General features: G+C 34.1%; 4 protein-coding genes across 5 annotated transcripts; 3 read left to right on the top strand and 1 right to left on the bottom strand.

Annotated features, from left to right (window-relative positions):
* The first annotated feature begins 13 nt into the window (after positions 1–13).
* LOC111629930 (very-long-chain enoyl-CoA reductase-like) lies at positions 14–7,118 on the top strand. Its single transcript, XM_023373883.1, has 13 exons — positions 14–169; positions 260–383; positions 609–656; positions 1,212–1,263; positions 3,186–3,230; positions 3,303–3,406; positions 3,490–3,599; positions 4,572–4,677; positions 5,482–5,554; positions 6,346–6,389; positions 6,530–6,587; positions 6,661–6,795; positions 6,874–7,118. The coding sequence occupies exons 2-13, from the start codon at positions 378–380 to the stop codon at positions 6,999–7,001; spliced, it is 909 nt and encodes a 302-aa protein (XP_023229651.1). The 5' UTR covers positions 14–169; positions 260–377; the 3' UTR covers positions 7,002–7,118.
* A 118-nt stretch (positions 7,119–7,236) lies between these two features.
* On the bottom strand, positions 7,237–12,178 carry LOC111629931 (alpha-ketoglutarate-dependent dioxygenase alkB homolog 7, mitochondrial-like). 2 transcript variants are annotated; one of them, XM_023373884.1, is made up of 3 exons: positions 11,810–12,177; positions 8,477–8,775; positions 7,237–7,815 (listed from the first exon to the last, which is right to left on the bottom strand). In XM_023373884.1, exons 1-3 carry the CDS (start codon positions 12,095–12,097, stop codon positions 7,680–7,682), a joined length of 723 nt encoding a protein of 240 aa, XP_023229652.1. In that variant the 5' UTR covers positions 12,098–12,177; the 3' UTR covers positions 7,237–7,679. The 2 variants fall into 2 exon arrangements, with proteins under 2 accessions (XP_023229652.1, XP_023229654.1); XM_023373886.1 differs by having other exon boundaries at positions 7,682–7,815; positions 8,473–8,775; positions 11,810–12,178.
* Positions 12,179–14,638: 2,460 nt separating this feature from the next.
* LOC111629955 (cilia- and flagella-associated protein 57-like) lies at positions 14,639–21,980 on the top strand. The gene is made up of 21 exons (XM_023373919.1): positions 14,639–15,242; positions 15,311–15,573; positions 15,644–15,815; positions 15,877–16,017; positions 16,080–16,216; positions 16,385–16,550; positions 16,620–16,733; positions 16,914–17,123; positions 17,191–17,361; positions 17,685–17,828; positions 19,330–19,485; positions 19,554–19,647; positions 19,716–19,906; positions 19,968–20,141; positions 20,243–20,401; positions 20,857–21,000; positions 21,071–21,148; positions 21,303–21,377; positions 21,450–21,515; positions 21,587–21,694; positions 21,773–21,980. The coding sequence occupies exons 1-21, from the start codon at positions 14,754–14,756 to the stop codon at positions 21,827–21,829; spliced, it is 3,309 nt and encodes a 1,102-aa protein (XP_023229687.1). The 5' UTR covers positions 14,639–14,753; the 3' UTR covers positions 21,830–21,980.
* Positions 21,981–22,107: 127 nt separating this feature from the next.
* Positions 22,108–27,668, top strand: LOC111629929 (ankyrin repeat domain-containing protein 34B-like). Its single transcript, XM_023373882.1, has 2 exons — positions 22,108–22,640; positions 26,745–27,668. The coding sequence occupies exons 1-2, from the start codon at positions 22,254–22,256 to the stop codon at positions 27,570–27,572; spliced, it is 1,215 nt and encodes a 404-aa protein (XP_023229650.1). The 5' UTR covers positions 22,108–22,253; the 3' UTR covers positions 27,573–27,668.
* The last annotated feature ends 329 nt before the right edge of the window (positions 27,669–27,997 follow it).

Raw genomic sequence — 27,997 nt, 5'->3', positions numbered from 1 at the left:
CGAACATTTTTCCCGTTTTCAACGAGAGTTAGAGTTCAAGGCCACGTCATACGTCACACGCGAATTGATTATTTTTGAGAATTTAAATTTTTGAAATCGATCAAAGAAAAGGAGCCATTTTTAATTCAGAAAATTCGTTTATAAAATAAATAATATTAACCTTAAATTTGTAAGCTAATTATTTTATGTTTTGAATAAATAAATATAATAAATTTTCCCAGTTATTGTTGAAATTAATTAATTTTTTTGTTTTGTGTAGTGTTTCCTAATAACACGTGATCAGTTTACTGCACAACACTTTCCTCACCACAGTAATAAACTAGTTTCCATCGCAGTAACACATTACACCTCGCTTTCCCTTCCAATTTACTCAACAAATGAAGGTAAGTACCTATTTTTATTAATTTAAAACCATAATAAACACTTATAAAACCCAATTAAGCATGATTTAAATGTATAAACTCAATTAACAGTCTTTAAAATACATTATTAAACATTTAAACATGCAAAAGACATCAAATTAGGTGAACTACTTTAGTGTAGAGCAGTGTTTTTTCATAATGTTCTAGATAATTTTATGTATCCTAATGTTAATTTATTATTTCCAGGTCCAAATATTGAGCGGAGCGAGCAAGAAGGTGCTGGCGGTCCTCAACGTAAGCAAATTTCGGACGTTCCGGTGACGGAGTGTCGCAATTTATTAACCTTCCGAAGCTAAAACTATTGCAGAATTTAGGAAAAGGAAAGAGGGAAATACACATACTCTGACCGAAGGAGGAAAAGCCAAACAAAAATAGCTTCTGTTCGACAAAAAAAAAGAAATAAGTCATATACACTATTCTGTAAATTGAGTCAAAGGAATTTAATTAATATAGAAAATCATTGGTGTGTAAAATCTTCAGGAAAACATGTTATATATTTTCATCCCGACCATTTTTTGTATAGATTTATCTACATTTTGCCCTTTCATACCAGGAAAATTATAAAATAGATTTGCTAAACATGTTTCTTGTGGTCAGATATGTATATTTTGTGGGTTTTTCTTTTGTTTTTTCGGTTGTAACGCAAACCGGAATGCTCTAGTTTATAAATAAAATACACATTACGGCAATTATATTGTATGTCGTAATGCATTAAAGAGTTCGAGGATAATTTTTGTAACGCGAATTATTTTCGTAAATTAATTGGTAAATTATGTTTATTTTGAATAGGCCGAACCGACCTCGACAATAGAAGAACTCAAAAAGCTGATTGCTAAAGAAAGTAAGAATATATTTTTTTATGTGTGTTCGGTATATTGTTAAGTAATTTGGTCTTAAAATACTTAATATAAACGGAGGCGTCTTAAATTTTTTATTATGGTCTTGCTTTTAATTTATTCGGTTATTTCTAAGTAAAAATATAAAGAACTGAAAATGTATTGAAGAAATACCGAGAAAACATAACGAGATATAACAAATAAGAATGCAATGTGTATAATTTATACAAGGGACCATTTGAGTAATTACCTAAGCAGTTTGTGGAGGAGGTTGAGTCACTTTTATCCGACGATTGAGGGTGACGCGACGGTGTCTTTGATGATGTAAGATGATTGCACTCGTTTATTTTTCTCCCCAGTCGTCACAAACCTTTCAGAAAATAATTTCTCTGTATTAAATAGCATATATAGTCATATAATTTATCAAATGGTAGCTAATGATTGGCTTTGTAGGTTATCCAAGGCTTCCCACCGGGATTTAGACAAGTTAGGTCCATGTTTCTTAACCTTTTCTGTGTTTAAATATGTTTTAGATACATAAATAGTTATATTACAGTTGTGTTATGTATCGTATATATGAGTAGTAGACTATACTAGTACTTCCCAATTGCCGGTCTGGAAAAAATATTTGAATGTATTGACACTGGTGCAGTTGATCACGGGTGACATTTAAACTAATCTGTGCATAACAAAGTACATACAGTTACTCTAGTCATTCTAGGTTAAGCACAAGCAAGCTTAATAAATAAGCGTAATTCATAGTTACATATAATTACTGATTTGTGAGAGTAAAATATAAAATGAATTGTGTTTTGATGCATTGTAAGCATATATTTAAGGATATAAATGCAGAATAAAAACAAATATGAAAAAATAATAGTCTTATAAAATACACAAATGTATTTTCACGATGCGTCAAAGTTCTTGGTACATCAGTATATGGTGTTACACATTATCATAATACAAATATAAAGCCTCTAATATGACAGTATTTATTTATTTAATTTGCATGCGCACTTTTTAGCTAATGTACAGACTAAAAGAAATGAAATCTCCCTATTAACCAGAGTACTTTCAGGTTTATCAGTCCATCCTTGGGGTTATAAAAACCTGATGGATGCATAACAAATTCTAATAGATAATAATGGACCAAGAGGCCCAAAAGTTCTTGGAATGAGACAGTGAGTAAGTTTGTTTTTGAGCTCCAAGAAATTAAAGAAGTGTATGCTATGTGTTAAGATCATTGGAGAGAAACTACTATTAATTTGTTTTAAAAGTACAGCTAGATGGTGAGGAATGGAGCCCAACATTTCTGGACATATCATCACCAAAAAATTCCCAGGATTTATGACCCACTTGGTGTTTGAAATCGCAGCATAACGAACCTTTGATAACGTCAAAAGTAGTTAAGACTTGAGCCCCAGGCTCTCCAAAGTTACAACTAATGCCTTAACCTCAGTCATTCAGCCAGTGAATGGAACCAAACTGATTATTTTAGTTATTGTTTTCATTTCTTGCATTCTAATTTGGGTCTGAGCAATAATAGAGTAGAATGAAGGCAATGCTTAAATCACAGTAGTATAGTTTTCTCTTCATAGAGAAATTTCTATTATAGTCTAACAACAAAAACTCCATCCAAAAGCATACTCATGCTCTTGGAAACTAGAAACAATATACCTAACTTTACCACCAGATTGTTATCATTTGGGTTTTCCAAGAAGGAGCAAATCTGCTTTGAATGATACCTGCAGCAAGACAAAAAATGAAAGCCTATTGTGAAAGCTGCCATTTATATTACTGTATTTATATGTGGGGGCTCTAAATTACACTTGTATTTTATAATATCCAATCTAAACTATACATTCGTATCCCGAAACAATTTTTTATAAATTTGATTGTAGTTTAATTAATTGTTTTATTTAAACAGAACCTCATCTATACGTTGAACGCCAGTCTCTACGATTAGAACCGAGTGAGTATTAGTCGTGAATTTATTTATTAAATAGTTTAATTTCCAAGTTTTAATCTCTAAATGTTATTTCAGAGGGAAAGTCACTCGGAGATAGCATCTCACTCCAGGTGTTGGATCTAAAGAGTGATTGCGAGCTTTACTTCAAAGACCTCGGTCCTCAGATAGGATGGACTACCGTAAGTAGATTCATTAAATTATTAAACTAACCAGAATCTTCAATACGCTTTTATGTGCTGAATTTTTTGACGTGTTGTTTAAGGTGTTCTTTTGGGAATATTTTGGACCCCTTCTAATGTATCTTCTCTGTTTCTTCCGACCTCGACTTCTATACGGAGAGGATGCCTCCAGGAAAATGGAAACTGTTGTGAAGTAAGATTTTTTTGTCTTAATTGGCATTTACAGAATTTGTGATCTGTTATAACATAACACGGTGGCCAAACTGCGGCTCATGAGCTGCATATGGCTCTTCTAGAGCCTTGGTGCAGCTTCCATAATGCATATAAGAATACAATATACAATATAATATACATGTAAGTAGCAAATCTCAAGTTATAAAAAGAAATTGTACAGCTTTATGGGAGCCAATAAGAATCTGGAAGAGCCGCACGAGGCTCGCAAGCCACATTTTGTCTGCTGTGGTATTATAACAACAAAGAAATGTGCAGAAAGATAGACTGATAGATTAGTTTAACTGAGGTTGGTAGACAGTTTCATGATAAGATGCAACTTACCATTGTGGGAATCTTACTATGAATTGGAGAAAGACATAATAATTTATCGTGGGTAATACTCCACATATGCTGCTTATGATCCTTGCGGTAACTGGGTTAATTGCACCAGCCACATGACCTTAAAGTTCTAATGTCTTGCATTAACCAATCAATCAAGAATTTCTGAACTTTCATAATTTATGTCATCCGTTTGTCTGTCCTTCCTTAATCTTGAGAAGTGTTAGACAGATGAAAGTTGATACCAGATATTGAAAGCTTAGGGGCAGGAGGCCCCCAATTAACTATACATGAATTTCTGGTTTGCACTGGAAGTCATATTATTTCAATTCAAACATTTTCTCCCAAAAGGAATTAGCAATAGAGTCATGCTGATTGTCTATCCTAACAAGAATAGTATGATGTACAGTACAGGGGCAAGACACTAATCACAGATAGAGATCATACATTTTAAAATAAATTAAGAATACGATTAAAACTTGCATCCCGGCATTGTGACGACGTCACAGTAAATAATTGCTTGTTTTCATAAGTTTTTACGATAACAGATCACACGCTTCAATAAAATATTTGTTATTTATTCGGCAAAGTTAACCAAAGTCTTTCTTTTTAGAATAGCCGCCGTGTGTTGGACGGTTCATTACGTCAAAAGAATTCTGGAGACTTTCTTCGTACATCGATTTTCTCACGGTACCATGCCCATCCGTAACTTATTCAGGGTGAGAATTAATCGAAACTATTTTTTAGATTTAAAAATTTCTAGAATAAGAATACAAAAACTTCTCGGATAGAATGTATAGTTCATTTTCAAACTTCGAAAATGATTGATGTTCTAGTTAAGTATTGCTATTAAAGTTCCTGTATGTTGGAAGTGTGGCGATGATAGTTTGCATTAAGAAAAGCATTTATTCAAATTTTAATGCTTTTTTTTTTTATACAATTAATATCGTCAAGAGTTGTCAAAGAATAGTTTTTCCAGAACAAATACAATTATGTTAACTATTTTAATTTTAAAAGTATGAATATTTCGTAAAGAAGATAATGCCAACTATAAATTCTTAAAAGGATAGCAAGTTTTCTACACGTGGCTGTCCTGTTCACCGATTCACAACGTAATGGCCACGGATTGAAGTCTGTTATAAATATCAAGGATGATGGTAGCTTTTAATAAAGCTATGTATGATCTTGAGGTTAACGATTCTAACGTCATTAATCAAATCAGGATCTTCCCCGGTCTTACTTCAATCCAGATCTAATTCAATTTAAATTTTGACTTTTACAAATCAGTAAGCTCTCCTAAGATTTTAGGAGAGTTCACTGTAATCTTGAGAGACCGGTTCAAATTCAGTTCGGATTCCATGATTTGTGAAATGTAACATGGGTCGGAGCATCGTTCTGCGTCTCTCGTCGATGCCGGCTCATCCCCATTGTAGGTCTTACCCGCCTTTTGAAGCTATGGTTGTAGTTATTGTAGCATTACTGTGCCATGCATTAAGTAATCAATTAATCTTATCTGCTTTCAGAACTGCAGCTATTATTGGATGTTTGCATTTTTTATTGGCTACTATATTAATCATCCTTTGTACACTCCACCATGTGAGTATTGTTATTAATTTTTCTACTAGTGTAGTCAAGTAGTAGTGAAAAACGCATCTGCCTATTTTATCACAATACTTTATGGTTTGACAGCGACAATACTTGGTTCTCGTTCCCAATGATGTCGGATTATTTTTAAAGTGGATGTTGTAAGTCAGATTGTCTAAGGCAGGGGTCGGCAGTTTGTCAAGTGAGAAGAGCCAAATTGTCATAAAAACAGGATAACAAAATTACCAGAGAGCTGCATATTAATTAATTTAAATGTGCGAAATACGACACACAACAGGGGCGCCTGTAGTGGCCGTTTTTGGCATAATGTTGCACGGATGGACGGACACGCATTCAATGTGTTATATATATAGATATGCTTCAAATGCTACCACTCTTATGCGACTCATATTGATCAACGCGAGTGTGGTTGTGTGTGGACAGCGAACAAGTCAAAGTTTGTTCAGCAGCTCTATCTCATAAACTCATAAGTTATAAGGATGCGGTGAAATTAGAGTTTATGTCCGAAGAGCCGCAAACGTCTATGCAAAGAGCCGCTAATTCCGACCCCTGGTCTAAGGGATAAGATCATGGACAAGAAAGGGGATCACATCCCAGTACTTAATCAATGTGCCCTTCATCTCCCTTGTCCAAGTTATAATGTTGGGAGTATTTTTTAGAAATCGCAAACCAGATATAAATTAGTTTAAACAAAATTGAACAGATTGTCAAATTGGGCAGATGTGTTTTTAATACACACGACATTTTATCTATTTAATTTTAAAATTTGCTTTCTTTCCCAGCATTAGGAAAATTTCAAGTATACTTTGGTTTAATTGGATTTGTTGTAAGTACCATTTTTTCCTTTGTTATTTGATATTAGATTTCTTAAATTAATGTTTATACTTGTGAAATAACTGTATTATTAAATCAGAAATTAGTATTGGGACATAAATTTTGATATTAATAATCTTCTTTGTAATGCAGCTCAGTGAAATTGGAAATTTCAGCATTCACATTGCTTTGAGAAACTTGCGTCCGCCTGGTAAGTATAAAGGTTTCTGTACATTATCCTGCTTATTTCTGTATCAAATTATTTAAAACTTTAAAAATTTTAGGCTCTAGAGAAAGAAAAATACCCAGACCTACTTCGAATCCGTTTACGCTCGCCTTTGATTATGTCTCGTGCCCAAATTATTTTTATGAAGTCTCCGCATGGATTTTCTTTTCTATAATGACACAGTGCCTCGTCGGTAAGTGGCGTTGATCGAATAATAATTGCCGCACGTAAATGTAGCAAACGAACTAAACCTTAACGTTTTCTTCCGCAGCATTTCTATTTGCCCTCGCCGGTTTCTACCAGATGGCCGTGTGGGCCCTGCAGAAACACCGAAATTACCGAAAAGATTTCCCCGATTATCCCAAGCAGAGAAAGGCAATTGTTCCATTCCTTCTGTAAACATTCCAAGAAATTGATGAGAGGATTTAAATTCTCAGTAAAAGAGAGCATTTAATTTTGAAAATTTATTATTTTGAAGCTGTAATGAATTTCCTATTAAATTTTTTACTTACTTTTGTAACAAAATTCATTATATTTTTCAACAAAAATGTCCAAGTTTCATATGATATTGAAGTAGAATGATTGGACTTTTTTCATGATGCATCGACACGAGTTCGGACTTTGCTCATACAGGGTGGTGGACTTGTAAGAGTCGGCCAGCAGGTCATGGGGATTACACTGTACTTCCCCTGTCTTGCCTGATTCCAAGTACAGCCTATAACGGCAAACCAAATCCTGTTAAATAGCTCAATACGTGTAATTTCCCTCTTGTACGCTGGGATCCATCTCCAATTGTTGAAACTCAAAAATTTGCAGGATTCCAAATCTCTAAATGGTAAATATCTATCTAACTGCACCTTTTAAGTAAGAAAAATGAGAAAAAAAAATAACCAACAGTTACTTATCCAATAACTTTAATGATTATTAACTCTGTCAGTAACGTCATTACATTGTTATACCTCTGTACAAATGTATTATTGATATATTTCAAAAAGAATCACAACTTTATTATCAGAAAGTTACATTAAATACTATTTACAGTTTGATACACTAAATTGCTTTGTCTTCTTCAAAATGCTATCGAATGTCCTCTTTGTTCGGTTCGTTTCTACAGACGATGGATATCCGGCGACCTCTGGGAACGGGCAAACCTTTAAATATCGAGTTTTCTTCACTTAGCACTTCGTGGGTATATTTGTATCTGGCCATGCCACTGAAAATACAATTTACATTATTATTATTAACTAAAAATGTATTATAATGCTACGAAGATGCTTTCAAAATGATTTGGGTTACAAAACAACATCTGTTGCTTTCTGGGAAAGATGTCTGTGCAACAGAAAATCCAGGTTTAAATGTCTTCCTTGGGTAGTTTTACCTAGATACATTGGATCGCATCATCGCATAAGGGCTACTTCGCATTAACTACATATATTAATACTGACCAACCATAGAAAGAATTGAAAAGGGAACCACTGAGCTATATTTGATGTCCTAAAATATTATAAAAGAGTTCAAAGCACGTAGGCTCTTTATTAATAAATTGTAGGTTTTAGTTTTTGCCGAAATACGTGTGATCTTTGGGATGAAGAGCTGATTGGGTAATTCACAAGTTACATTTCTACTTGAAAATTTTATAGTTATATCACAATTTATGGTGGCACAACTGAAATTTTGTAATCATTAACCTCATTAAATTGGCAATTTCATTAATACTTCAAATGATTGGCATTTATCTTCGGTCTGCAATTAACGTTAAGAATATAGGCCCTATAGTGTGTTTAGTTGAAAGTTCAGGTTAACGAAGCATTTTCATCCTCTCGGATGAACAGTTTTCATTAATTTCTATGTAGTAAAATGGAAAACTTACTCACGTCATTACATACAACGATCGTCTCTTCAAGAGAGCATCGAGCCGAGAAGTGGGATTGTCTTCGTGCACCAGTCTCATGACGCAGTCCGAAAGAAGGCTGAGACCGGCAATGGTGTTACCGCAGAATCTGACGCTATCGATGTGAGGTTTTATGTAACCAGTCTTCTCCAAGTCCAAAATGTGTACTTGGTTTATGTGATTGGTGTTTGGACAAAAGGCTAATTCTCTCACCCTCTGCAAAATTATTTTATTCTTCTCTTTCCAATGCTTCTGTTCTGTTTCTCTGTAACCATGTATGGCCTAAAATATGAAGTAATTCAATTAATTTCAAAGTTCTTTACAAATGATTATAAATAATTAAAATTTAGGATATTTTAGATGAAAAGAATAGCCCACAATAGGACTTGAACTCACAACTTCTGCTTATCGTGCAGATGTATTGCCAGTTATGCTACCTGGATCTTATGATTAAATTTAAGACACCCTAAACCACTTATCTCCTGCCAAATTACTTAGTAATTATTTTAACCTCAAGAGCCCAATAAACTTTTGAGAACACACCAGCTAACTCTTATGGTAAACTTTTGTACTTCCATTCTTTCCTCTAAGTGCTGCTGCTCTTACAATTCTGTTGCCCTTCCTTCAATTCTTTATGCTTTCTCCAGGTAAAGTTATTTCTTTCTTTTCACCAACAACTTGTATTATGAAGTGCATAATAAAGTACAAATTTTAAAACAAAATATGTAGTCTTGGAGAAGCAAATGTTTTTAGTAGTAAATACTGACTGACTGACTGATGGAATAAGATTACGACTAACTTAAGAAAGGTGATTCCCCGCACTGACGAATTGGTCGTAAGTCCGAACAGTTGTTATGTGAGGAGGGGCCGTACACACATCACGCTGGGGTATAACGTAAGCTGATTGAAAATCATGGAGGGATACGAGTACTAAGTTGCTCCCATGACCAATAAGATTATATCAAGAGTAATGCCAGATGATGATAAGTATACCACAGATGTGTATGGTTGTTATTTTATCATCCAACACTGCAAGCAATCTTTGTGCCCACCAGTAGACAAATGGATAACACCTCTGAACACTAATAGTTGGTTGTGAATTGCCAAAGGCTGGTTGGTTTGCACCTTGCCAAAAGGCTGGTCATGTGGAGTTTTCTGGGTTTTCTTTATGTTCAAAACATTTAAATAGCGGTCAATTTCCCATAGAAAATCCTCTTGGGAGGCATCATCTCAGCAGATTGTCCATGTATTACATTGCTTTATACAAGCAAACTACACATCCTTGGCTTTGTATCTTATCACAATTATAGTAACAAATTTCTGTTTACAAAGTTATTTGAATTTTCAGCTTTGAAGATCTTATTTTCCTGCTTGCAGACACTGAGAGAGATTTTTATATGAATAAAAGGCTCAGCTCAAACATATTTACACCAGCCTATTTATGAAAATTTCTGAGGATCCAACCTGACATGAACCCAGTTTCCTCGGTAATAGAAGGTTAATCATCAACCAACCAACCAACAGCTGAAATAATCAGGCAGAAATTATCCTACAAACATCCATCCGTGTTTGGAGGATAATTTCTGCCAGATTATTTCGGCTGTTGGTTGGTTGATTATTAATACGTCGGGTTATTGGGATGTTAATATAACAGGTTGCATACCTTAGTTGCTTTGGCCAGGATTATCGAGAGTACAGTAGGCTCCTTTTGAGTGTTACCCATATCATTTTTGAACATATGAAATACATAGAATATTAATAAAAAAAAAAAAAAACAGTCTTAATGAAATAAAGATTTTATTTGCTGCTAGTAAAAGTAACATTAATTTTATAGGGAGTAAGAACACCTATGTACCTTTAAGATTTCTCTGGACTCAGAAACTCATAACTCCCTTATTTGGCAATCCTAGCTTTGGCCATCTCATTAGAGTTAATACTCTATTAATAAACCATACAAAATGAAAAAGTCAATTTTTTTTTGCGTTTGATGAATTAATCAATGCAATCTTAACCTGAAGACAGCCCGTTAACAGGGTTGAAAACACTACTGTTCTTTAAACTTCACCACTGTTAAAAGAGAATTGATTAATTCAGCTGAATAACCACAGCGTCAGTTCATCTTTATTTAGGTTTTGATTTTCTTTAAAGTTTATGTTACAGAATACAAACCTTGTATATTTATATATAAAAAGTGATAAAATGAAAGAGGGCTTGGTGATGCTATGAGTACAGCTGAACAAAAGTTTGACTTATTGGTATAATCAAAACTCCTTACACTATACATATATATCAACTCGAAAACTTGATTTATAGTTAAAGCCAAATTAACTGCTGAATTTCGGGCTATAATATGGCTATGTAATTAATTACTAAATACCAAATAATTTGTCTTCCTGTAAGCAGCCTACCTCTACAACAAATTACTTAGTATTAATTGCATAGCCATATTATAGCCTGATAATTTGGCAATTCATTTGGCTCTTACACCGCTTACAACTTCTCATTTCATTTGCTTACTCTGTATATATGTAGAGTAAAAACCATTTTTCTAAATGCAATAATGTAAATGACTTTAATGTGGTCATGTTGAGACTAGTGTGAGTATGGAGTGTTGTATGCCACAATATTCATCAATGCTTGCGTTCAGTGTTGTTGTGTGTTTGAATATAGTGTCGTATACACAGCAGGTCTTCACACATCACTGCTGTAAGAGTTGCATATGGAATGTTGTGAAGAAAGGTACCAATTATGTCCTTCAACTCATTGAAGGAGGTGGACTATGTCACTGAAGTTAATGTAATGTCTGACTGCAGTTTTAAGGGAAAATAATCTATATTTTCCGACTCTTATGTTCTTATCTCGTGCAAATAAAGAGTAATAATAACTCAAAATGTTATTACTCTTCTTATAATTAACGACTGAACAATGTTTTAAGTGACTACCATCATTTCGGCGCCATGTTGGAATAGGAAGCGCACCAGTATCTGCCAACATTTCAGCTTATATGTTTTAATTTAAATATATATTATGTACAAGACAGCCGTTTAAAATCGTAGCAATAAACATAATTGACAAAGCAAAATCAATTATGTAATCATACATGCAGATATCGGCTCTAACGCTTTAAGTAAGTAGGCGAGCTTCCCATTTCAAACATGGCGTCGAAATGACGGTAGCGTATGTTTGAAGCACATTGCGCCATCTCTAGTTATAAAACAATAATAGCTATTCAAAACTTCTTTAATCGCACGTGACGAACACGTGTAATTTTAGTATATTTATCGAACTAGAAAATACAGATTATAGATAAACTCACGTCATCCCAATGATCATATTGATAACGCAGTCTCTTTAAATGCTTCTCAGCTTCTTCTACCAGCGATTTCTCCTCTTCTTCACTTAAGAATTCATTATAAATTTTAAAATCATCTTGGATTAACTTTAAAGTGCCTTCATCACTACAGTCTAAGCAAGATGTAGTAGTTGAGAGCTTTTCCGGAGCAATGCAACATAATTTCATACAATTCTGAGTTTTATCATTTATTAAATATTTACCTAATATCCTAGAATTGCACGATAAAAGTTTCGAAAACGTAAAAAGCATCTTTGAAGTAACCAAATACGAAGCACAACATTAACACGTGGTTTGGAAACCGAAGCGACACCTTTCGGGCTCAAATCATTCGCAGTTACTATGGTAACATAAACAAACAATGGAGGTGAGTGATTTTTCTTTTTAGTAAAACTAAAATAAATACTGTCAAAGGACTTTGTATAAGAATGCTTAATTTAGAGTTTTTCTACTGTTTCGTGTAATTAACGAATGACGTGTAAATTATTCTTGCAGATGACACTCGTTTGATATCCAAATAATTTTTCGTCCGTGTCGACAAGAATTTTTCACAAAACAAGATTTTCTTATAAAATGTTAACCATTTTGTTTTTTAAATAGTGATTATTAATATTTAACGAATAAAAGGTGAAATAATAAATTATTTACTGAAAATTAATAATGCACGAATGTCTTTCCGCCACACAAGATGGCGTGCTATGATTTTTTTTTCCTTCAAAATTTGCACGTGATAATGATATTCTGTGTGACTTATTGATCTTAAAAATGCAAAGTAAACGAAATTCTTACTTCGTGCTATTTATATATAAAAACAATAAATTATTATAAATATAAACTGCAAATATTTTAATTGTGTTGCCATTTCGTAAAATTGTCGTTGAAATTGTCAATTGATATCGACAAAATACGTCACCTATTACAGCCAATAAGATTGCGTGCTTATAAGTGACAAGTAATTTAATAAGCAAACCGTTTCCGTTTTATATGAAACGGTCCATTCTATTGGTTTGTTTACTTTGCTGCTTGCTACATAGAAGCGCGCAAAGATTGATACGAAATAAAATAACAGTGCTAAAAATTTAAACTTTTTTCCATTAAAAAAGTTAAGTAAGACAAATTTATATAAAATAATTTGATACATTAGTTAAAAAGTATATTTTTTATCATAATTTGAATTTGTTATTTCGCATGCAATTTTTTATGTTTAATATCTTTCAATTTTGCTATAAAATTTTTATTTAAAAGCATAAATTAATAAAATCACAATGAATTATATTCTTCCATTTTTTATGAATTAATATTTATATGATTTCCATCGCCAGAGGGAACGATTTTAACAAGCCCTCTGGCGACACAAGTTGGAAAAAAGTTTAATTTATTTTTTTTAGTGAAATATTTCAAAATTTAATTTTAAATTTATTAAAATTAAAATTTATAAGAACATATAAATTTAATTATATTTTAAAATTAATAATTAAATTAATAAATATTATCAGTTCTCATGGTATGGCTGTTTAGTAACTTGTCTGCTTATATTAAGAGGAACCGACTTTCGATCTTCAATGGGGACGAACCCCGACTTATTTGTGTTATTTTCAGATTATGAAGAGTTCGTTCTGCAATATTTTATAATTAAAATCGCACCGAAACCCGAAAAGATCTAACAGATGCGGTTTTTAAGCCACGCAAACTTTAAAATTACACGATTTTTAAACCTTAACACAAAGCCGGCTTCTCCCGCCATTGTTAAATGGCCCGTCGTTCGACATTTATCATAATTTAGTGGAATAATACTTTTTAAAACTTTCAATACATTTAATTGGTTGGGGGAAAACGAAAACAGGATTCAATATTTCCTGTTTATTAGAATATTTGGTCACGAAGAGAAACTATAAATAAACGCTCAATAATTTTGTTCTAATGAATTTTCGATCGTTTGTTCACAATAAACTTTATTAACATTCAGAGGGTGACTCGACTCTTTTATTTATCGTTACTCATTAAAGATAAACCTTCAATCATATATTATAGAAGGTTAGAAAAATGATACGATTACGTGTTATAATAGAATCATGGTCCATAGAACTCTATGAGTAGAGTTGCTAACTTTATTCTACGAAAAAAAAGGGGCAAACATTGCACAGATATTACATCATAGAGGATATTTATAACAAAGTACTTTGTTATAAAAATTTATTGGCTAAATGTAAATTATAAAACATTAAATATCAAACGAACAGCTATCGGGGTATTAAGGCTGAATAATTACTAAGCTATTTGGATGGAGGTAAGACGTTGCTAGATTTTTTCCCTATCCATCGTGAGTTCGGCCAGGCCCACAATGGAGACAGGTGGGTGATGAAGAACGGGGCCCGATATATTCAGGAGCGCCCGTGGGTTTTTCGATCGCTCAAATTCGATTCCGGATCTCCCTGAACAATTGGTTGACGCCTTAACTGCCTCGACCGTCCGCCCTCAAATATATTAAGAGGAAACGCCCATAGCCAAATGCTATTACGGTGGCTACATTTACTTCTCTTCCTAATTGTTCACGCATTTTTCATTAAATACAATTACTACTGATTAATACTAGTCATGGCATTATCGTAAAGTGGCCAAGTATCTCCAGAATTAATGTAACCTGTTTACGAGATAAACAGGTTGCATGTCCTAACCAAGTTACACTTCATCACGATTATAATAGTTCATGATTTATCATAATTATAGGATATCAACGTATCCTTGACATTGACGCTCTATTATTTTATCCGTTGCGTAAGTATATTGAATTCAACACGTGTATGAAATCTGGCGATTATTCCTACGATCTTTAGCACGTTTGAGGTCAAAGGACTTTGTATAAGAATGCTTAATTTAGAGTTTTTCTACTGTTTCGTGTAATTAACGAATGACGTGTAAATTATTCTTGCAGATGACACTCCCAAAATTGCACTCTATTATTGGATTTCGTTGTGATATAGAAAATGCGATACATTTCTTATCCGAGGATACTTTGCTGTATCCTGCAGGGAATGTCTATGTTCTTCACAATATTCAAAATAACACCCAAAAATTCCTGAAGGACAACAAACTAAACAAAGCTTTTTACGCGGCTCTCGATTCGGAATCCAAGCTATTAGCCTTGCTCATTCCAGGCAAGAGGAGAGCCTTTGTGGCCATGTTCAACCTCTCGACACTGGAGAGAGTTGCTAGCCTTAGTTACGACCAGATGACTTCCAAAACCATGGTTTGCTTTTGTTTCTCTCCCGATGGAAGGCACGTGCTGGCACAAACTGGGCCTCCTGACTGGCAAATGATTCTTTGGGATTGGAATAAAAATGACATTATTTGCGCCTACGAGCCTTTAAATTTAAAAAAGGATTGCGAAATTTTCCAGGTGAGAAAAAAAGCCTTACTATTAGTGAAGGTAACGGGTGGTGTATTTCATGTGTTGTTTTATTCTAGGTAACATTCCATCCAAAGGACTTCAGTCAAGTGTGTTCAGTAGGGAAGAAGACCCTCAGAACTTATCGTATAAGTGGAGGTAACTTCAAGCAGTTTATTTTCCAACGTTACGAGGAAGAAGAAGTGAATTATTTATGCCACGTTTGGTTTTCTAAATCCAAAATCGCCATTGGAAGTAACGATGGAAGAATTCTAGTAATAGAAAACAATGAAGAAGTCGATGAGATCCTTGTAACTGACGAGTACTGTCAGGATCCTAACAAGTAAGTCTACAATTAGACAAAGAAAATTTCTTAAAAGTGTACTGTAATCCTAATTAGGAATGTTGTTTAGAGGTGGTTTAGCAAGGCGCCAGTTGTTAGAACGGGTTCTTAATGATGTAAATCCAATTAATCGTCTTGCTGCCACAGATAAGAGAATCTTAGCTCTTTGCGGGCATCGGATAGTCGCGGTTTACGAAATTGAAAAAGCGACTGTCAAACATATTCCTCTTGGCGTTATCGAGGTGAGTAATATGCAAATTTAGCAGAACATTACACAGTTTAAGGTACAATTTTGTATAATAGTTGCCATCGAACGAAATGGAAGAGGAGGAGGATGAGAAAATCACGAACCTGATCGTTAATCCTAAGGGAAAGTTAGTAGTAATTAACACTAATCAAGGGCGCTTGTGCAGCTTTTCATTCGAAACAGAAGAGTGGGAAAAGGTAAGGACAGAGGTTTTATACAATATAAATTCTTGAATAGAAATTCAATCTTTACTTTCTAGTGTTTTCGTGAAAAATTTTCAAACTTTCTACAACCGAATCTGGTCGGTGGCATCCGAGATTTGGATGTGTGCATACAGAAGCAGTTAGTAGCCTTCTGCACCCCGAATTTCTTTCATTTTTGGGATTATAAAAAGCAGTAAGTATGAAATAAACAGTATTGAACGCAATCGTAGTTTCTGTTTATTTTGAGATCAATTTTTCGTGCTTAACAAAATTAAATCTTACTTCCAAGCTCTACCTTATGGCATTTTACATTCTGTTAACTGATTATTCTACCGAATACCGATGTTCTTTTGTATTTCAGAAGGTTAGAATTAAGACAATTTATTCATCAAGAGTTATTCAGCATGTCCGTTCATCCTTCAGGCAATTATGTTGTTGCAGGATGTGGTGACAAACTACGTTTCTTTGCAGTGTTTCTGAGTGAACTCAGAACGTTGAAAGAATATCCTATCAGAGAATCAGATCAGGTATAACATAATAAACTCTCTTTAATTAGAAAAAAATACCTGTGAATATTAACTTAAAACCATTTTCAGTGTTCATTCAGCGAGGGTGGACATCTATTCGCTTGCACTTCCGGTTACGTGATCTGCATCTATTCAACCATCACTCTAGATATAATTGCTAAGCTTAAAGGACATTTCGGAGCGGTAATTATGCAAATTAACGATGATACAGCAAGAGTAACTTAATTTCCGTGACACTATTATAGTACAATATATCATCCTTCGTGAGGGTTTCGTTCAAAGTTCAGAAATTTTAATCTAAATTATGAAGGTAAAAAATATTTTATGCATAAAATAAAGTACTTATAATATAATATTATATAGGTGAAATCCATTTTGTGGATAGAAGCGGATACTAGTATATTATCCTGTGCAGAAGACGGGGCATTCTACAAATGGAACGTACAAAGCGGTACAAGAGTTCAGGATATCGTGGAAAGGAGTTGCAACTATTACGCCATGTTCGTTGCCGAAAATGAAAACGTATATATCACTAGTTCGGATAAAACCATTAAAGAAATGAAAAATTTTAAGGTAAGAACCCTTAAAATGGCCACGTCTAAATCTAGGAGTGGGTAAATTTGATATTGGATCTTTGCAGAATTCGAAGTCGATCAAGTGCAATACGTTAGTGACCAGTTGTATTGCGAGTTTGTGCAATAAAAAGATATATTTAGGTACGAGCGAAGGTAACTTAAGAATGGAAGCTCAACCTCTTCAGGAGATTTTAGAGGGTGAGGAGCATATGGCACATTTGGGAGAAGTAACAAAGGTGAGTTTCTCGATATGTAATAGGAAATTATAAAAGGAACGGCACAAGAAGAATAATAAAGAAAATAAAAATTGTTGGGTATGGCTCACAACGGGGTCAAGTAACATAGATGAGTGATGAGGAAGGACATCTCTATCTAGATCTACTCTTGATTAATCTAGATTGATACGAGATTCGAATACAGATAGGCAAAATTCATCAATATAATGGGATTGGCCCGCGGTGGAGCAAATATAGATTGATGAGGGATGAAGAAAGATGAAGATACTCAACTGAATAAAATGGCAATGACGATAAATTAAGATGCTTGCGATAATTTTCAGATGAAGCTATCATACGATGGTACTTTACTTGTCACATCAGGAGCCGACGGAACTCTTTGCTTCTGGCAGGTAGAACACGAAGCTCAACGAGAAACAGTTCTTTTCACTGCTACCTTCACTACAAAAGAAGAGGTACAGGAACAGGTAATTTAAAATTTTTTACTGTTTATAAAAGTTTAGAACGCTAAAAATGTGTCCATTTAAGGATTCGAAATGACCATACTTGAATGGGTATTCAAATTTAATGAAAATTTTTGAATTCTTAAACGAGAAATGAAGATTTTTAGGTTCTAGGGTGTGTGAGATGCAAATTAGATGGCCTTAAACTCTTTTACTAGCCTCATATTTACCGAAAAAAAACGCGCCCCAAAAAACTAGTTACATCGTTCCATTCAGAGCGGAGACGTTCTTAGAATTAAAATTTAAAAAAAAAGTCAATAAGTTTTATAATTAGATTGCAAAAAATCCATTTAATCTGCCTTTTCATATCAGAATTTATTATTATTACTCTTTGTTTTTTTTTAAGTTGAAGAAATTGGGTCATATTGATACGTCAATTAATTTTCTAGTTACTGATGAGCGTAGGCGATAAAAATAAATTCTCAAACATCTAATCTTACAGGAACGTGTACAGGATTAATAATTGACTCCTGGAAAGTATCCTTCGTCTTAAAAAATGATATTTTTTTGGATGTTATTGTCCTGTACCTTCACCGTTTATTGATTTTTTAAGTGTTCTTTCAGGCGGGTGCCACGGATCAATAATTACATGTAGAGACATTTTCGTAATTTCTAGACGTCGTCGTATAAGATTATGGGATTTGTAAAGCATTTTAGTGGGCCTCACGTTAGAACTGTCCCTATACAGATAATCCCATAAATGTGGAATCGTATTTAGGCTGATGGAATAAGGCAATGCAACACACGGGCGATCTGCCAAGGGATGGGATGATTTTTATGAAAAACTAGTCCCTATTTAGGTATCAGACACGTGAAGAAAAACTCCTAGAAAAATCACGTAGCCGGGTCATTGGTCAGGCGCAAACCCACGACCGATACTTTTTCCATTCGGCCATTTGTAGGCCTAGAACTATAGGATTTATGATTGACCTTTGTGTATTTTTTAATAGGTAAACGAGGAGGGACGAATACAAGTTATCCTAAAATTAGGGACCCGCAGTCAGCGTTTTAAATTGCTGAAGAGTTTAACAGGTTGTATCTAGAATGCCTTTTGTAATTGGCGAGAAGTGTTGGTACCTTTAAAATAACTTGAATTTGTCCCTTCTTACCTGGCGCAATGCCTTACCTTTAAGAATAAAGAAATAACTTTGGAGGTAATTACGTAATTATTGATATGAAAGATTCATAATTAGGCCTAAATTCTCCTAATTTCCCTTTAAGATTATTTGATTACTATCTGAACTGGAGCTAGTAGAAGCTGTGCCATCTGCTAAGTCCATAGTAGAAGATTCAGAAGGCCTTCTGAAGCTTCTGGGGCCTTCTGGATTTAGAGTTTAGAGTGCCTTCTGGAGAATTTATGTGGAAAATTAGTAAATTAAAGTCATTCCGATGCCTGAAATAGCTACCAAGAACACGTTTCATTAATCCTGATGACCAAGGATGTCTATTTCTGTGCGATATTTAGATAGAAAAGATTGATCAACTTCAGAATTATATAGAGGAGCTCAGGATCGATAGAGCTTACCAATTGAGGAAAAAATCCGAACAAAATGATAAATATATCGAGAACTTGTCCAAGAAATTTACTAAAGATATAGACAATCTGAAGAAAGAAATTGAGGTAAATCTTTAAGTCTATTAATTTCAAAAATCTTACAATTTATGCTAATGATTTATTTAAATCTTCAGAGGCTAAATGAAGGAATCGGTGAGATAAAGAAGAAACACGAATTAGAAATCGTAGATTTGGAGGAGGAACACAGAAAAGATTTAGAAAAACAAGGTGAGTCCGTGGCATTTTAAATTAGACGGGGAGAATTCGAAGCTCAAATCATTTAATGTTTCGATCAGAGGAGGAACATTGTGACAAATTGATAGTTCAGTATGAAAGAATAGAAAAGATCCAAAATCAATCCCAATACGAGCTGCAAGACGTGAAAGAAAGATCTGAAGAAACAATAAAAGATCTGCAAGAAGTTTCAAGAAGAAAGTGTGAAGATTACGAAAAGAAACTGAAAAAATACGAAGAAGAATTGAAAAAGGTGAGTTGTAGATTAATTTTTGGATCCGTAGCTCGGTGGCTCGCAATTTGTTCTGCTTTAGATCAAGGAGATTCGACAAGAAGAAGAGCGAACGTGGCAACTATATATTGACGAGAAGGAACAGGAGTTGAACGAGGAAATCATCAAAATGAAGGCCGATTATGACAAACAATTGAAAACACGCAAAGACAGTTTACTTCTTTATAGAACTGAACTTAGTATTATGAAAAGCAGGGTAAGTTTGGCCCTTAGGGCAATGGCTCTATTCGGGTCTTTTACGAAATTTGCAGCTTTCTTGGTCTTAATCTGTGACATTCTTCTTATCGTTTTGGTTAGATTGCATCACTCAAGAGCGAAATTGAACATAATCGGATCCATAACGAAAAACAGGAACAGGAAATAGGATCTTTAAAAGACGTCATTCAAGATCTGAATAAGAAGGAAGATGTGTATAGGAACGAAATCGATTATAGAAACAAGAGTATCTTGTTACGAGTAATTTAATATAGATATTGTTTATTGATAAACACTAACGAAGCCACATTTAATTCTTCACAGAAGCTACGAAAATTGCCTGATTTTTCTTTGCAGAAACTGTGGATTGATAAGATATTCTATGGATTGGGTGGATTAATAGAATAAGGCAACGCAACAAGTGAGCGATTTGCCAAGAAGGTGACTCCAGTAAGGATTTTCTATGGGGGACTTGTCCTTATTCGGGTGTCAGACACGTGAAGAAAACCTTAACAAACGACCAGTGTTTAGTGGCTTTATCCACTCAGCCACTGGTGGACTTGCCTTTAGAACGAACACCCATAAACTATAAAATATTGCATGCTATTTATTATATATATATGAAGACCAATATGGCTTCCCTGAAAGTCATCGTTGAATGTGGCTTCTATGAAAGAGTTTTTCAATTTAATTTAATTAACCATTTAATTTTATAGGAAGAAAAGCTGTTGAAATTACAGAAAACAATAGAAAAATTAGAAAAACGAAATTATATTCTTGAGGAGTGTTTGAATGAAGAAAGAAAATGTCAGGAACCTTTGAAAGAAGAGAAGATTCAGCTGGAAGAAAGAGTCAAAGAGGTTAATTAAAAAAAAACTGTAACAATTGTAAGCTGTAAATATGTTTTATATGTTATAATACTTATTTCAGTTAGAATATAAACTTTCGATGGCTGTCGTCAATGAGAAACAAGCCGAAGAACACGTGGTAACGAGTGAAGATACAAAGGTAAAAGAGAAGAATAAGTTTTTCAACTTTAGGGCCACTTTTATAAAAAACATTTCGAGTAAAATAATACAAATAACTAGCAATGCTTGTAATATTTTAAATCGATTTTCCTGTAAATTATTCAATAATTTAATATTAAAAACAATAATTTTAGTCAGACAGTAAAGATATAAACGCTCATCAAAGAGACGAAGAAGAGAGTTTATTTACCAATGAAGATAACGAAGAAGTAATGCTTATTTTGAGATAAAATTTGTGTTAAAATTAGAATAAAATTAAAATCTTAATTAATTTCCCTTAGATTAAATGTGAAAAAACGAATCAAAATCGAAAAAATCTGAAGAGGATCAATTCCAAGAAGGAACGGGTACATAAATTCATTGAGAATATTAAAAAATTAATTAATTTTTTCATTTTTAATTAGATTAAATTTTAAAGGATATCACCTTAAAGGAAAAGAGATTAGAAAACATCATCCAAACTCTAAATAGGCAATTAGAAAGGCAGAGCAAACAGTATAAGAGAGAATGTTCTCGTTTAAGAAAGGTAATTAAAATGATGTAATTTTATAAATTAATTAGAATTTATCTTAAAAAAATAATAATAATAAAATAATTATTTCAGGAGAATATATCTCTGATGGAAGAAGTAAGCAGACTCACAGATAAGAATAAAAAATAAACTTGATTCACTTTCACTCGATAGAACTGTTTATTCACCTAACTATTGTTGAAAATTACGTTTAAAATGTATTATTCCTCGAAATGGGATCAGATAAATCCATTAATCTAAAGAGATCATCGCGAATCCCCCTTTAACCTAATTAAAACGTCCATTTATTTGTTGTGTCACCCCCCCTAAAAACGCGTAAAGTACAGCTGGAAACGTATTAAAAACACATCTTAGTAATAAAAAAAAACAGGGGTGGAAGAGCGTCATGTGACCTAATCCATCCCTCTCCCGCCCCACCAATCAATGAGCGCCTGGTAGTTACGCTTAGCAGTCGAACGTAAGCTGCTGTCAAAGTTACACGCTGTACACACACGCGGAGGGAGTTAAAAGGTCAGTGATCTCGTTCTACCCGGTATGAAAGTTAGTTTAGTCGATGCACCTGTCGATCGTGCAACCACCTGCCTCGGGTAAAAATCCCGAGACGGGTATAGTGGCCTTTAACGAGCCCATGAATAACTTTTTGGAAGGCCGTACAACGGCTCAATTCTCCCTCTTCGAAGCGATCAAGTACAGGAGATACCGCCAAGCGAAACTTTTGGTAGAGGCCGGTGTCAACGTCGATAGCAGAAACGAAAAGGGTGAAACACCCCTCATATGCACTTCTCTACAACTGGAGGATGCCAAAATTAGGATTAAATTCGCCAGGTTGTTCGTGGATGCCGGAGCCAATCCTAATTTGCAGGATAATCGAGGATTAACTGCTCTGATGTATGCTGCTATACAGGATCAACCAGACTTAGTTTTGATACTATTAGAGTGCGTAAGTAGTGTTTAAAGACTTTTTAACTGTTTAAACGTTTTGCTGCTCATTAAATATTCCATTTTTATTTTTCTATGTAAGGCTTGTTGATGCTCTTGAAGAGCTTTATTGCTTCTTGCCTTTACTTCTATAAATCTTTTAATTTAGCAAATATTTGAATCTTCTTCTTTCTAAAACACTTAAAACATGATTGAGCTTGAAGATTTTAAATTGCTCAATAATTTGCTAATTGTTTAATAGCTTTGATACCGCCATGCTCTTAAAATGCTTCGGGATTTCTCGTAAATGTCACGAATTAATTAATTTAATGAAGATCTACAACCTCCAAACTCTTCAGATATTTAGAGACAGACATTTTCATTAAGTTTACTTAAAAAGAACATTTTTAAAACAGCCCGAAATATTTTAAGACAATATTTTTAATCGTAAAATTCGCAGCTACTTCTCGTTAAACAATAAACGACTGAAACATTGTATACCTCATAATAAATAAATACAATGCCTTTACAATGTTTAATACACTTAAAAGTAAGGAAAATAAGGATAGGATTGCTTTTTTGCTGAAGATTCTTCAAGTTGTTCGTTTGGTTTTCTATTTTTAATCAAACAATTGCACAATTTTCTACGTAGGCTATCATTTAACAAAGCTTACAACAGACGAAATCCTAAAAGTAGGGCATAGAAACTATTACATTGATAGCCATTATCTATTTTTACAGCAGAAACGTGATGACAGCCATTGTCTAATTCGAAAGAGGAGGAACCTTCAATTGTTAACCAGAACTTCGGAAGGAGGAAAAAAAAAGAACAGTAAAAATACAGTACCTATATTATTTTAATTACTTCCCAATCCGCCCGGCATTAATTAAAAATGAAGAAATGTTAAAAATAACCAAGATGGCGGACATATGAAAACGAAATGGACATTCGATCCCATAGGAAGAAAAAAAGTTTCTTGTCCGCATTGACGGACGATGTTTCACTTTCGTTTTGACGTCAACAAACATCGATCGGTGTTTGTCGTGACATTTTCTATACAATTATTCTTTTAACAGCCCTACGTAGAAGGCCCTTTAATACGCTTTATCTTTCATCTACAATATCGAATTTTATTCATTTATGTAACGCTCGTTAAGAATTAAATCTATCCCTTTGAGCTCCCGAAATAACGTTCTTGACCTGACCTTACTTCCATTTATCTAATTTTCTTGACCTCTTTCTTTTTTTAAATCCCATAACATGGCATAGTTTATGGAACTTCATGGCTGAAGTCCCATGAGCTACGAAGTCCCTAATAGACTTCAGCCATGCTATGGGATTTAAAAGAATGTCAAGTGGCTTAACTTGTACAGCCTTTATTGTGAGACATACAATGATTAAATATTTAACTTTTGAGCATAATTTTATTTGCACAACTCCAGTTTCTTTAGTTTTATTTGCATAACTATCCTATTCTTTTTGCAACGATTACATGGTTGAATTTCGTTAAAAGCTTGCTCTCATTTGCATAATTTTCTCGGCTTATTTTAAATTTATGTATATATAATCAGAATAAATTGCTGAAGCATAGTTTTGTAATTGCATAATTTCGGAAATTCTTTTCAACCACACAACAGTTCAAGTCGGTTTTTAAATATAAATTCATTTGCATATATCACGAACTCATTTTTCATCAATTTGCATACCTTTCTGCATCGTTTTCATCTATGCAAATGTGCATAGATTACCGACTCTTTTTTCCCACCATTTGCATAAATTGCTGGCTCTTTTTTCAGGTATTTGCATAACTTTCCGACTTTTTATCATGTAGCAAAAATTACTGACCCTATTTTCTACTATTTGCATAAATTACTGATTTATTTTTCAGGTATTTGCATAGCTTTATCATTTAGCATATATTATCGACCCTATTTGAAACCCTTTGCATAAATTTTAAACCTATTTGAGAGCTTAGCCGAGTCATTAAACCTGTTAGAACAATGTTAAACCATTGCCGAAACCCGCCGGATGAGGAAAACAAGTCAAAAAGTTATGCAAAAGATACGAATTTTCGACATATTAATTAACCAATGCGTGATTAAAATTAATTTCTAACTTTATTTAATTCGCATTATTTTCTTGACCCATTTTAATACGTAATATTTAACTGCTTAGCATAATTTTCTGATGCCGCCATATCAACGCCGATTTTTTTTTAATTTGTAATTTTTGAAGCAAGCCGTTTTAATATTATTCACCCCGACAGTGATCTATATATTATATTTTGCTCATCTTATTATAGAATAATTATATAAAAGAAGGCTGCGCGCATTAACTTACAATCGATTTGTTAAGTTGCCAACATGACAACGGCGCCATTTTGAGTCTTTTTATGTAAATAAATGGGATTAAACACGGATCACGTGACCAAACCAAAATTATCGATAGGCCACGTCTATGACCCTCTGATTGCAGCAAATTAAAATTACTTTTTGCTTATTTAAATTAATAAAAAACACTGATCACTATCTTCAAAAAGTTTATTATTTTTTATGCGAAACAGACGTAAATCAATCGATTCGATCTGGCAACAGTGTTTGACATTATTTACTTTCATCCAAGTGAATAAAGCTTAATTATATTCAAATATATTAAATTAATTTTAATTATTTATTTATAAAAAATAATAAATTGTCTAAAGAAATAAATTTTAAACTTTTTCTTCTGATTAATCGATATACCACCTAACGGAAAAAAACAATAAATAAACGTGACGTCAAAATATTAATCCGAATTTACGCAATTTTCTATTTAAAAAAAAACATTAATAATTATTTTTGTCTTAATCGTTATAAATTTAAACGTAATTAAATATTTCAACATCAAAAAGTAATTTATTACAACTTTTATTTTAGGCATATAATATCAATAAATCTCCGTAACACCTGGCATGTGTTGCGTAATTTATTGTAACATCTAAACTGCACTTCGTTCCTCTTTACGTTATTGGGGTAGCGATTCGGTCCCGCTACACTTTATACAGTTGTATCGTTTGTTTATAGGAAGCGGCCGCCAAGTCTGAAGGTTGCCTTGTCAACCCTAGTAGCCGCGCCAAAACAATCGTTAAAGAACACAAAGAATAGGAATTTACCCAGCTTTTAAGCGGCAAAACGAGCTTAAGAAGCGAAAAATTAGGCTCCCTTACACCACTTCTGATCCTTAAATTAATTAATTATTAATTTGTGAGTGACCCCGACAACACCCCGAACGGCTCTATATTATTTTTTAGATTAATTGTCCATCGGGGAGATGTCATAAACCAATTGTTCTGGGAAATTCTATATTGTAGCAATAATTCACGAGTTTAACCTTGTGGATACTCCTAAATAGAACAAATTTTTGCAGGCACTCTGAGATTTTTAAGGAATTTAGGCCGTTTTGACCCCCCTTTAACGTCACGTAGGCTTGATATGAGGTCACAAAGAGTAGAAAAATGGCTGCGATTTGTTTATTTCGATCTATATTCGTATTTTGTATGCGTGGTATGCGCCATTTTTTTGTAGTGTATTGCGAAAGGGGATGTCTGTCGTGCTTACTGTACGCGGATCCTCAATATTATTGCATACAGGTATGCTAGATTATTGAATAAATCAAGCCTGCAAGTACGTAGATGATTCAAAAATGTTACATCAGTGTATTAAAACTGCATAAAATATATAAACACGCCGTATTAGTGGTTAAAACACGCAAACAGTATATAAATATGTTATGCGAGTGCATGCAGAAAGCGAAAATATGAATATAGTACATGTATACGTTGTGTTTGTGTATATATAACGCGCAAACAGCGCACGAATATGCTCTTTTAGTGCATTAAAATGTGTATATAAGACCGAAATTCCACATTAGTGTATGAATACTTAAATATATTATGTTAGTGTGTACAAAATATGCAAAACAATACGTAGAAATGCTACGCTAGCGGCAAATAGTGCAAATATTGCGTGTAAAATATACAAGCAACACGCGAACTGTCAGTGCATACCATCGGTAACAATTGCATACAATATTGTATGTAATTACAGTAGCTACTTTATAAAAATAATTAACTTTTTTCAATTCTAGAAATCGATCGATACGAGTATTCAGGATCCCGATGGTAACACTGCTCTCATCTATGCAGCACTACACGGATACGACGACATTTTGGCAGTTTTCATCAACACTTCCCATCATTTTGGGTTGCATTTGAATCTCGAACAGAAGAACAACGAAGGTAGAAATGCCTTAGAAACTGCAGAAGAAGCGGGCCACGAAAACTGTGTGGAACTTCTCAGGAAGGACACGAAGACCCCTCTGGTCCTTCAGGAGATAGTCATAGAAGATTACGTCTCCATTTCTAGCCCCGTTTCGGAGGACAAACCCGTGTCGCAACCCGAAAATTCCGAGATCAACCTGCCCAAATTGGAACAAACACCGGATCCACCAAGATTGGAATTGGAAGGCAAAGAAATTGAGAAACCCAAGTCGAAAACGCGAATCCTTCCTCTTCTCTCGCTACAACACGTTGGTGAAGTCGGTAAATCTTTCACAGCGGGGGACTCGTGGGAATGGGATCTGGGTTCCTCCACTAGAAGGAAGTCCCAAAGATACAAGTACAGGCCCCTGGACACCGGAAGCAGAAGCTTATCCGAATCTAGGGGCAAATTATCGGACAGTTGGGATACCATCAAGTTCTTCAAGAGCAGCGAACAGATAAGCAGAGACACCAGAACTACCGCTTCGATGGATAACGAGATTTTTAGGCCACCTAACACCGAAATACTTCTTCCACCCATAGGTTCAAGGGTCAGCGCTCGTAAGAAGACTCCTTACTTGACTGTACCCGACAATCCAGTTAATGAAGAGGGAGAGCTGAATTTTAATGGAGAGAAGCTGACGACGAGCGCCTGATACGGGGGGTCAAAGTTCGTGTTGTGGATGACATTCCTTTTGTTTTATACACACCCAAGCTTGTTGGTTTCGTTCCGTGTTTTGATTGTTTGTAAATAAAGGTATTTGAAACTAAATTTAGTGGCTTTGTAATTTTGGAGAAAGGTATAAACTCGATTTGAAGTCACTCGGTTCTAAAATTAGGTACACGTGACGCGTCGCGAACCAGGCAGAGAAATGGAAATCATTTCCGTTTCCTGCTTTATATCGTGTTATCGATTATGTCAGTGGGTTATTGGGTCTCGTAGTAGAAGTGTGACTTACTTTCGCTATCGAAGCGACAGTTACGCCGTACACATACAGACATACACACAGACAGGTAAATTATGTTTAAAAAAACACATTAAAAGTATTATTTTTCATGAAAATAATACTTCTTTGCTACA

Source organism: Centruroides sculpturatus, unplaced genomic scaffold (assembly GCF_000671375.1).
Source record: "Centruroides sculpturatus isolate CEXI.00-Female unplaced genomic scaffold, Cexi_2.0 scaffold441, whole genome shotgun sequence".
Classification (NCBI taxonomy): domain Eukaryota; kingdom Metazoa; phylum Arthropoda; class Arachnida; order Scorpiones; family Buthidae; genus Centruroides; species Centruroides sculpturatus.
This window is presented reverse-complemented; position numbering and strand designations above follow the sequence as displayed.